Here is an 11,000-nt window from a genome sequence, read left to right as displayed (position 1 = left end):
ACTGAGTGGAAAACAGAAGAAATTTTTATCATTAGAAGCGGGAGTGAGGGGAGTGGGGCTGAGCAGGCGGTAGCCCTGGGAGAGGGTCCCAAGGGGCAGAGGTTGGGGATGTCTCAGTAAAGAGGGGCAGATCATGCATAGAGCCTCCGCCCCCAGCTGGGGGCTCTTGGGTTCGGCCAAGCACAGGGCTAAAACGTGGAAACTGGGCATTGACAAAGTACAGAGGGATGTGGGCAATTCGGCCTGTGGACCAGCACTGCAGAGAGGGGGGAAAGAAAAGTCGATCAGAGCCTGAGCCCAAAGACCCGTTCAGCAGCCAAGGCCGTCAGCTCCTCCACCCCACTCCCAAAAACCCCAGCAGCCTGGCCTACTCACCACACTGAGCAGAGCCCCTTTGTTGAAGGAAGGATGAAAAGTGATGAGCTGGGCCTGGGCTCCGGGCTCCCCCTGGATAATGCCACTAGGGGAAGAAGAAAAGGTGAGCAGGCACCTGGAGGCAGAAGGTAGGTGTAGTGGGATGTGGGTTTGGTTTGAGAAGGCCAGACCTGAGGGCCAGGCCAAAGGGCCTGCCCACACGTACCAAGGAAGTAGCTCAAACACCGGGCTGTTCCGAGTTCGAAAAAGGAGGATGACTGGTTTACCATCCTGGACCCGTGGATTTCCTATGAGAAAGGGATCCAGGCACAGGGAGGAACTGGAGGCAGAATCCCAGGCAGAGGCAGAGAACTGCAGCCAGGGCACGGACACCTCAATGGGAAGACGGCTGCGGCCTGAGCCAAGTCCTTCCCCGCCACCTCTTACCTTTCAAGAGCACAGCCAGACGCTCCCCGCTGGGGTCCCAGGCCATGGAATGAGCCTCTCCCCCAAGTCTATGGGTCAAAACAGTAGGTTGGGAGGGCTCAGCGTGGTCCCCCCAACCTTCCTTTCACTGCCCCTCCCTCACCCACTCAGCTCACCTTTCCTCTCCATCTGGTGTCTGTATCATTGTCTCAGACAGATCTGCCACTATCATTGCTGACTTTGCACCTCCAACGCGCCCCTTTCCCTCACCTGTATATAAGTGCAGAGGCTCTTAAGTACAGGAAACGGGCCTCTCACTGGTCCCGTCTCCCCTCCATCACAGGCATCGACACCTCTCAAGTCTCCCAAGCTACTTCACTTCCCTTTTTCCTGCAGAGTAGCATATTCCAGAGGGTTCCTGCCCCCTCTGACTACCCCAGATATTCTGCATCCCGAAGTGTTTCCCTAACTCACCACAACGTTCTGGGAATGACAGGGAGTAAATGAGTGGTTCCCCTAGTACAGTGAACAGCAGTCGGTTTCCATCTGGGCTCCAGCAGCCAGTCTGGGGTCAAGGAGCAAAAGGCAGGGGAAGGGTGGTCTATAGGGGAATGCAGGAGGAAAAGTAGAGGAGGTGGGGCAACAGCCTGGGGGGCCGGGGGGCCAGGGGCCCACCTCTTCCCCAGTCCCCTTACCTGACAGCGCCCTGACAGAGTAGGCCACCTCTCGCAAGTCCACATCTGGGCCTCCCAGACTCTGCACCAGAGAGAGGCCAGTCACGGCTTAGGACCTCTAGGTTCCAAAACTTGGACGTACCTGCCTCTGTCAGTCCCAGGGTCAGGTCGAAGAATGGGAACGGGGACAGGGGTTCTGGCTGCTGGAAGTTCCCGGAGCCACCTGCCTTTCTCTAGGACGTTCTTAGCCTCCCTCCGCCCTCCTCCCACTCACCGAAAGACCGCTGAAGGAGTGGTAGCCAGGACTTTGCTGCCATCCGGGGACCAGAGCAGGTTGGTAACCCCACCTCCCCGAAACCAGGGAAGGGGAACACAGGTCTCTGTTGAGACATCCCATACCTAGGAGAGTGGGGGCAAGAGAGTGAGACCGAGGAAACCCAGCAGGCCTGTCATCTCACAGGGGCGCCCTTCTTTAAGGGACAAGATCCAGAAAGTGGAGGAAGCAGGAAAGGGACTGTTAAAATAGGAGGAAACAGGTTTATGTTTACAAATATAGTAGGCAGAATTTTAAATCTGAGGAGTCTGGATGGTGCAGCTCCTTCCCTGGATAAGTTTAAGACTGAATGGACAGCAACTAGAAGGATGTGCAACTATGACATACAACTATCTACTGGGGCTTTGGGGGGAAAAATAAATAAATAAAAATTATAAAAAAAAAAACGAGACTGAATGGACAGCTATCCCTCTCCTTCCCCCAGGATATTTTTCACCACCAGGTGAAGAATGTTCTTTCCTCAAGTCAGAGGGATGGGGACCAACTCACCAGGATCGCAGCATCCACAGGTGAGGCTGAGAGCAGCCGCCCACCACTGGGGGCCCAGGCCAAGCTGGTGACAGGTGTGTGCCCAGGGTGGGAGAGCACTTGGGCACAGCCAGAGGAGGGTCTGCCGGGGGGAAACGGTATGGAGTCAGAAGACGACAAAAGGAAAGCCCCATGGTTCCGTTTCCTTGCCTCTTGCTGCTAAAACTTCCAAATCCCAGTGGCCCCTCTGAGCTCAAATCCAGGCTGGGGAAAACGAATAGGATCATGGAAGTTAAAGGGAAAAAAAAGAAGGAAGGGGGGCAAGTTACCACCAGTACGTCAACAGAGGAGAACAGGTGAGAAGGAGTAAGCTGTCACTCTGGCCTCAGGGAGACAAACTTCTGACCAGGAAAACTGGAAGGTGCTGAGCTGGGGAGATGTCATGCTCCACCCTAGACGAGAGCCCATAGGACCGTGCCCCCACAGGACCATCCAGCCTGGGGCCCGGGATAATCCTTGACGTTACCTCAAGGTTCCAATCTCTTCTCTTTCCAGAGTTATCTGCCACTCCCAGAACTCATCCTGTGCTCCAAAACCTGTCTTTCTGCCTGTCTTTGTCAGAATTAGTCTCCCTCCTCTGTGTCCCTGCATTGTTTTCTGCTTGTCATAAAGATGCCACATCCAGCACTAGGCTGGGAACTCCCCGAGGGCACCAGCTGTCACTTAGCTTGGTATCTCCAGAGCCACATACCTGGCCTGACAGGGTACAGCTCCTACCTGAATTAATGCCACCCTTTCCGTTTTCCACCTAACTATTACCACTTTTAGCTCCAAGGAGGTCTTAGGTCACTGATCTACAACTTATTTATTTTTTGTGTGTGAGGAAGATCAGCCCTGAGCTAACATCTGCCAATCCTCCTCTTTTTGCTGAGGAAGACTGGCGGTGGGCTAACATCCGTGCCCATCTTCCTCTACTTTATATGGGACACTGCCACAGCATGGCTCGACAAGTGGTGCGTCGGTGCGCGCCCAGGATCTGAACTGGCCAACCCCGGGCCGCTGCAGCGGAGCACACGCACTTAACTGCTTGCGCCACAGGGCCGGCCCTACAACTTATTCTTTAACTTTACAATAAATCAGTTATCTTTCAGGTCGGTTCAGAGATCCATCTCATTCTTTTCATTGGCTCCATTGTATCCCACTGAACAGATGAACTACAATGTCCACAAATGGACATTTCAGTTGTTTGTAATTTTTTATTATTATAAACAATGCTGCAGGACCAGCCTGGGGGCGTAGCAGTTAAGTTCGAGCATTCCGCTTCTGTGGCCCGGGCTTCACCAGTTCCAATCCTGGGCATGGACCTACTCACTGCTCATCAAGCAATGCTGAGGCGGCGTCCCATATAGAAGAGCTACAACTCTACAACTATGACACACAACTATGTATTGGGGCTTTGGGGAGAAAAAAAAAAAGGAAGATTGACAACAGATGTTAGCGCATGGCCAATCTTCCTCAAAAACAAACAAAAACACAAGGCTGCAAAAAAATATTCTCTATATGTCTTTATGTACTCATGTCATTATTTGTTTAGAATAGAGTATTAAAATAGAATTGGGGGTAAAAAAAGGTTTACACCTTTTCAAAAATAACTATGCCAACAAATTATTTTTTGAAAAGTTTGTATACCACGATATATTCTCTCACCAAATATGTATAAAAGTACCCGTTTTTCTAGTCTTGCTAGTACTGGATATTATCAAACGTCTTAAATTTAATAATACTATCATTCTAAATGGGCAAAAAATATTGTTTTCTTCTAGTCCTTTTATTTATTTTTACATTTACTTCTTCTGTCTGCTTGGAATATATTTGTATATAAAATGTGAAACAAGGACTAATTTTATTATTTTCTAAATGGATAGCCAATTATCCCAAGACCACTAAAAAAAATAAATCTAAATTTATTTATTGCAATGAAAAGTCAAATTTATCATACATTAGATTTCCATATAGGCTTAGATCTGTTCCTGAAAGTTCTTCTGCTACATTGATCTGGTTGTCTGTTCTTTGCCAATAACTTTCTGTTGCTCTAACTTCATAAAATATTTTGACACCTGCTAGGGCAAGTCTCCTGTCAATATTCTTCCTTTTCAAACTTTTCTTGGAAACTCTTCCACATTTCTTCTTTCATAAATACTCTAAATATCATTTTGTCCAGTTCACAAAAACCAGCAGAATTCTGACTGGAAGTACACTTAATTCAACGTCTTTATGATTACATTTTCTTATCCGAGAATAGAGCTTGTCTCTCCATTTATTCAGCTCTTGTTTATTATTCTCTAACAACTTTCTTCAGATGTCTAATAGATTAAATAAATTTAACAATTTATTCCTAGTAATTTAGTCATTGTTGTACCTATTATAATTAGAATATTTTTTCCAGTTCAATTTCTAAATTTCTGTTAGTATAAAGGAAAGCTATTACATTTTCAGTTTCTTGGGTCAAGTCGCCTTACTACATTTAAACTTATTAGATCAAACAGTTTTTTTTTAGTTGAGTCTATTGTTTTATCTAGGTATGAAACCATATCATCTTCAAATAATAATTTTCTCTTCTTTTTCTTTACCATGTTTCTTTTTCTTGTCTTACTGCACTCACTAGAACCTCCAAAAATAATGCTGATCAATAATGGTGATAATATCTCTGTCTTTATCTTGACATTATTGGAAATACCTTCAGTATTTCGTATTTCACTGTTTAATGTGGTAGCTACTGATTTTGCGTAAGTACTCTTATGTTTAGGTCATCTCTTTGTATTCCTATTTGTGTTTTCAATAGGAATGTCTGCTTTTTGAGAAGGGCATTTATTGACATAAGCACTTTTCTCTTTTAATTTGCTAATGTAATAAATCATGTTAATACATTTCCTAATGATGAACAGTCTAATTTCTGGAAAATCTTACTTGGTTAAGAATTTTTTTAATATGTTTCTTGACTTTATTTGCTAATATTTTATTTAGAATTTTTAAATCTATGCTCAAATATTTTCTTTCTTGTACCACCTATTGTCAGGTTTAGGGTTTTAGGGTTACACTAGATTCATAAAAATAAATCAGGACGGATCTTTGGACAGAAAGAGGACATTAATGGAAAAACTGGTGAAATCTGAACAAAGTCTGGAGTTTAGTTAATAACAACATAACATGGTAATATAAGATGTTAACAACGGGGGAAACGGGGTGAAGGGTATACCAAAACTCTCTGTACTACCTTGCAACCTCTCAAAAAATCTAAAATTATGCCAAAATAAAGTTTAATTAAGAGGAAAAAAATAAGTCAGGAGGCTTGCTAAATTTTTCTATGATCTGGATTAGTTTAAATAACAGAGAGATTATCTTTTCTTTGACAATTGGATAGAACTCTCATAAAACCATCTCATCCTGGCATCTTTTTTAGTGGTAGAGCTCATCCCTTTTAATTTTTTCTACAATCCACTTTGGTAACTTATATTTTGCTAGAAAATCAAACATTTTCTTTAGATTTTCAAATTTGTTGGTCTAAACTTGTATGTAATATAAACTTGTATGTAATATTCTCTTATAATTCTTCTGTTTTCTTCCACATCTGCTGTTCTCTCTCTATTCCCATTGGGAAAAGAGCATACTTTGATTTTTCTCTTTTACCTTAATAAGGCTGGCCAAAAGGTTTTCTTCTTTATTCATAATTTAAAGAACCAGTTTCTTGTTTTATATTCAGTTAGTTCTTGTGGGGATTCTTTTTCCAATTTCATTGGTTTCAGCTTATATCCCTATTAATTCCCTTCCTCCTTCCTTTAAACCTACATCTGACAGTCCTCTGAAAGAAACAGGCCTTCTACTCCATGACCCAGAGATACACACTCCCCACCATCCCAGAAGCCCCTAGTTCTGTCCCTTTCTCTAGATCAGAGCATTCTCAGCATCTCCACCTTGACCTCAGGTCTGCTTTTCCCATAGCCCTAGGAAGTGCTGTGAGGACAAAGGACTTCTCCTTCCAGGCCTCCTCACCACCCCTCCTTGGCCACAACCCTCAGGCCAAGGGAAGACAGTGGCTGCTGGGACTCACCGGGTAGACAAGGAGGTGGGGTCCAGGGTCCAGATGAGAATGCAGGTTTGGCAGGCCACAGCCAAGACAGAGGCACTGAGGGGCTTCCAGGCCAGAGCTGCCACATTGCGCTGCAGCCGGTGCTTCAGGGAGGGGACTATAGTGCTGGGGGGAAAGGGTAGGGTCTGAGTCAAAGCAGGGACACTAAGGCTCAGGGGACTTGAGAGCAGCTGAGGAGGGAAATACACAGAGAAGAAAGCTGATTATCCAGGACCCACGGGTATTGTGAGACAGGAGGAGAAGATAAAGGTTAGATCTGGAAAGAGGACACATCCAGTTGTGGAGCCTCCCTGACCCCAATTCTGGAAGAAGCCCTGTGGACCAGGCCCAGGAACTGCAGGACTCCCCTGGAACCAAGACTGGAGAGGGCAGGAGAGACTGACCTCTGATGCCTGAAGAGTCAGGGCCTGCCCAGCACGCCTGCACGTACCTGTTGGCATTGTACACACGGATTGAGTCATCCAGCAGGGCCACCGCAAATTTGTTGGTGTGGGGGTGCCACGCAAAGACCCGCAAGCAGCAGCTGGACCTGGGGCAGGAGTGAGCATGAAGAGTTTGAACCTGCACCTACCCATAGCCCAGCCCAGAAGCTCAGATTCCCTTCCACATGAGGACATTACTGTGTTTTACTTTTTCATTTCCTTCTTTTTTGGGGAGGTAGAAGGAGTGAGAATGTGGACAGCAGTCAGGAAAGGGTTGGGAGGAGTCTCTGCTTTGACTTCCCTCTCCCCAAAAGAAGTTTCAAGGTTCAGGACTTCCTTCCCACAAAAGCCCTAGCTTTTACACTCACCAATTTGTGACTTGGGCAAATTCAGCAATCAGATCTTCGCTCCTGAGCTGTAAGAACAAAGTGGATAGAGGACGCCCTGGGACAAAGGGAGCTTATCCCCTTAACGTTCCCACAGGGGAGCTGGAGCATTCCCACCCTCTGCAGTCTTCCCACTCCACCCTGACCGTAGGGATGAGAAGTGGAAAGGGGGCGGGAGTGGGGGAGTGGCAGCAGGGGAGGGCCAGAGGGGGAAGCCCAACTTACAGACAGATGGGGGAACAGGGACCCATGGAGGGAGGAGGCCCATCGACAGAGTGCCAGGGCCCAGCTGGACGCCGTCTTCACCCATTCAAACACTGCAGGGTCGAGGAAGTGGCTCTGATTAAACCATTCCCAGGGCTCTCACGGGGCACCTCCGAGGTGAGGGACGAGCAAGGACAAGCACCCCCCAGGTCATTCCACCCAGCGAGTGCTCTGGACACCCATTCTAGGGCATGTGGGGTAGTGAGAGGGAGAAGAGAAGATGGCACTAGCATAGACAACAGGGCAAAAGAGAAAGGGCTGGGCCAACAGGTATTGGGATGGGTTACGGAGAATATGGAGGGGAGACGCCAACCATAAACTAGAGAGGGCTGGAGGGAAAAACACTTACCCTCCTCCTCCGAGTTTGCAATTTCATTCAGCACCCCAAAAAGGCCCATATCACGCCTGATGAGGAGAGGAAGCTGTGAATCAGATCACTCTGATCCCTTGCGTCTCCCCTCTACAAATCATTCATTCATTCATTCAGTAAACATGTATTAGAAATAAGAGCACTCACATTTAATGAGTGGCAACTGTGTGCCATGCCCTTCATATATTGTCTCTTCATTTGATTATCACACTAAAATAGACAATCTGCCCATGTTACCACTGAGGCAACTAAGGCTCAGAGGTCTTTCAGGGAGCTGTGAGCAGGTCAAGGAGTCAAGACGTGCCCTAAGACAGTGAATGGAAAGCCTTGGAAGGATCTTAAACAGAGGAATACACTGATCACTCTGGCATTTTAGAAAGATCGGTCTGGCTACAGATTAGATGAGGCAAGAATGGAGAGAAGGTGGGTTGAGACTACTTCAGGAATCTAGAGAAAAGGCCAAAGAGGCCTGAACTACTAGGGATGGAGAAAAGTAGACAGATTTGAGAGCTTGAGGAAGTAGAATGGACAGGATCTGAGGCCTACTTAGACATCAGTTAGGGAAAGAGTAATATCAAGGGAAACACCTAGGTCATAATTATAGCAGCTAACACTGCTTACACTGTGCCAGGGCGGGGCCGGATGTTTCCCAAGCATCATCTAATTTAGCCATTATCACAACCCTACAAAATAGGTATTGTTATCATCTGCATTTTTAGATGAGAGAACATTGTGAAGAGGTTAATTATCAAGGCGACCTAGGTAGGAAGTAGCAGAGTCAGGATTCAACCCGTCTGTCTGCCCCAGAGCCTACACTCAAACCACATTTGCTCCTGAATGAGTAGTAAGGCCACTCCTTGAGATGAAAAACACAAGGAAGCAGCTAGTTTAGAGAGGGAAATGAGATCGATTGTGAACATGCTGTGTGTGTGAAGCCTGTGGAATACCCAACTGGGGGTGTCTGCAGACAAGTGAACACCCAGGTGTGGAGTGTCAATCTCAATCCAGCCCAGGACACCAACATTCAAGGGACATCAGGAAGAGAAGCAGCAGCTAGAGAGGCAGGAAGTGAGAAAGAACCCAGGATTGAATGGCTTTTCAGACAATGAATTGATGTTTAATTTCACTGACACAAAGAGACATGCAAATTAAACTGTACTGCAATACCAAATATCGAAGTTTGATAGCACATGCGTTGGGAAACATGCACTTTCATACACTGCCGGTGGGACTGTAAATATGTACAATTTCAAAGGAAGACTCTAGCAACAGCTTGTGAAATTACAAATGAACATACCCTTTGAACCCAACTACTTCCTCTGTAGGAATTCACACGTGACAACGATGATAATAATAGCTAATCCTTGAAGGGATTAAAATGGGCCAGGCACTGTTCTCTAAGTGTTTTACATCTATTAACTCATTTAATCATCACTACAACCTTGTAAGATAGGTTCCATTTTACAGATGAAGAAACTGAGGGGCAGAATGATTAAGTAACCTGCCTAAGGTCACACAGCTAAAAAGTGGCACAGCCAGGAATTGAATCCTGGCAGAATGCCAGGATGTGCAAAATGAATGACCTTTGTATGAGATTACTCACTGCAACCTTACACCTAACCTTGCTGAGCTTCAGGTAAAGGCTCAGAAAATGGTAATGACATGAGATGGGGCAGGGAACAGGTTCACATCATCAAACCAGAAAGCAAGGCAAGTCATCAGAGACGAAATGGAACCACTGCTGCACAGCTTTGAGTTACAAATTTGAAAATTTATGTTGAATGATATATGACTCTGAGCTAGAGAGCCTGGCAGCCCAAGGCAGAGGGGTGGTGACGTCAATTTCTCCAGGATCTGCAGACCATGGCCCAGGAGACCCTTTGCCAAGTCTCACCAAATGTTGATGCATCTCTTCCACACTTGCTCCCGGTGATGGATGAAGGCAGTTCTTGTGCCATGGTCCAGCCTCCCAGGGGTCTTCAGGGGATCCTTAGTCAGGTTTAGGACAGGAAGATTGATCCACTATGCCCAGAAGTGAGAGGTGTGACAGCGAGTCAGTCTCTTCCCAGGTCTCTGCAGAACTCCCTGCCATGTCCAACCCATGACTGGGCTAAGGGTAAAAGGCTCCAGAGACCTGTTGTCCATTTCCACAAATATAACACTTGTGGGCCTGGGAAACAGGTATTAGCTCCCTTATCTGTAAAACTAAAATAATATTTCACAGGGTTGTCGTGATTATTTCATCTTATAACATTTGTGGAGAACACCTGACTCAGAGCCTCTTTCCTACATAGCAAACGCTCAATAAACGTTTCTCAACACCACAGGGAAAAACGCTCCAGGTTGTGCCTTCCCAGTTCTCCCAGATACCGTCCCCAGCTTTTCAGTAGTTCTGCACCCGCACATCCCCTAGGTTAGCCCTCATTCTCTCCATTCCCTCTAGGCCCGCCCCGCAGCTCCTCAGCATTCCTCGTCCTCCAATCCCTGCCCTAAAATACATTCCAGTCCTTCCATTCTTCTCCAGCCCGGGCCAGGCTGTTTCCAGTCCGCCAGTCTGGGGACCGCGACCCCGCCCCCGCCACGCTGCCTCGGTTCCCCGGTTCTCCCCGACTCCGCCCCCATGCCTGTAGGTCCCCTCCCTCCTCGCCCCGAACACCTGGCCCCGGAAGTCGGGAGGCGGACTCTCATAGCTATTGCCTGTCACCAGCTCGTTATTGTGCTCGTATAGGGTGACTTGACCCCTAGGCGGCGGCGGGGGGAACAACCCCAGGGAGCACATCTTGCCGGTCCCGAGGCCGTCCGCAATCGGCTAACTCACGGATCCCTCTCCTCTCAGTTCCCGGGCTAGATTCGGGAGCGTACGGGTAGCCGCCTGGGACAAAAAGCGCTGCAAAGCTCAACGGAAGTGAAGGGAAGAGTAACCGAGAAGAAGGACGCGTGCGCAGCCCCGGGCCAGATAGCCGCAGCTTCCTCGCGCGCCGCCTAGAGGCCGGCGGGGGAGCGGCGCGGACACGTCCGCGGAGCCATCCCCCAGTTAAGGGTCGGAGCAGTTTTTCTTTTTTTTCCTCGTGAGACTGCTGTTTTTCCTAGTTCCGAATTCTCCAACACAGTGTCCCACTCACTCTCTCAGCGCTCGGAAATCCCCAAATAAGCCA

The 11,000-nt window shown here is 47.4% G+C and overlaps 1 protein-coding gene across 1 annotated transcript; it reads right to left on the bottom strand.

Annotated features, from left to right (window-relative positions):
* Positions 1-2: 2 nt before the first annotated feature.
* On the bottom strand, positions 3-10,657 carry AAAS (aladin WD repeat nucleoporin). Its single transcript, XM_087442321.1, has 16 exons — positions 10,502-10,657; positions 9,740-9,867; positions 7,825-7,880; positions 7,437-7,528; positions 7,194-7,240; positions 6,834-6,932; positions 6,365-6,508; positions 2,278-2,398; positions 1,729-1,853; positions 1,476-1,536; positions 1,255-1,345; positions 957-1,050; positions 802-869; positions 581-662; positions 376-460; positions 3-256 (listed from the first exon to the last, which is right to left on the bottom strand). Exons 1-16 carry the CDS (start codon positions 10,622-10,624, stop codon positions 32-34), a joined length of 1,641 nt encoding a protein of 546 aa, XP_087298447.1. The 5' UTR covers positions 10,625-10,657; the 3' UTR covers positions 3-31.
* Between the last annotated feature and the right edge of the window lie 343 nt (positions 10,658-11,000).

The sequence above is a fragment of the Ceratotherium simum genome, chromosome 17, assembly GCF_057802395.1.
Source record: "Ceratotherium simum simum isolate JZ-2026a chromosome 17, ASM5780239v1, whole genome shotgun sequence".
Taxonomy (NCBI): Eukaryota; Metazoa; Chordata; class Mammalia; order Perissodactyla; family Rhinocerotidae; genus Ceratotherium; species Ceratotherium simum.
Note: the sequence above shows the minus strand (reverse complement) of the source record. Positions and strands in the feature narration are given on the sequence as shown.

Bases quoted from the DNA above. Each gene is read 5' to 3' on its own strand.
- AAAS (XM_087442321.1), bottom strand. From the start codon at position 10,624: ATGTGCTCCCTGGGGTTGTTCCCCCCGCCGCCGCCTAGGGGTCAAGTC. The intron at 1,537-1,728 runs GTGAGTGGGAGG...TCTCTGGTGCAG, and splicing joins ACTCCTTCAGCGGTCTTTCG to AGTCTGGGAGGCCCAGATGT. The intron at 1,051-1,254 runs GTGAGTTAGGGA...ACTTATATACAG, and splicing joins GTCATTCCCAGAACGTTGTG to GTGAGGGAAAGGGGCGCGTT.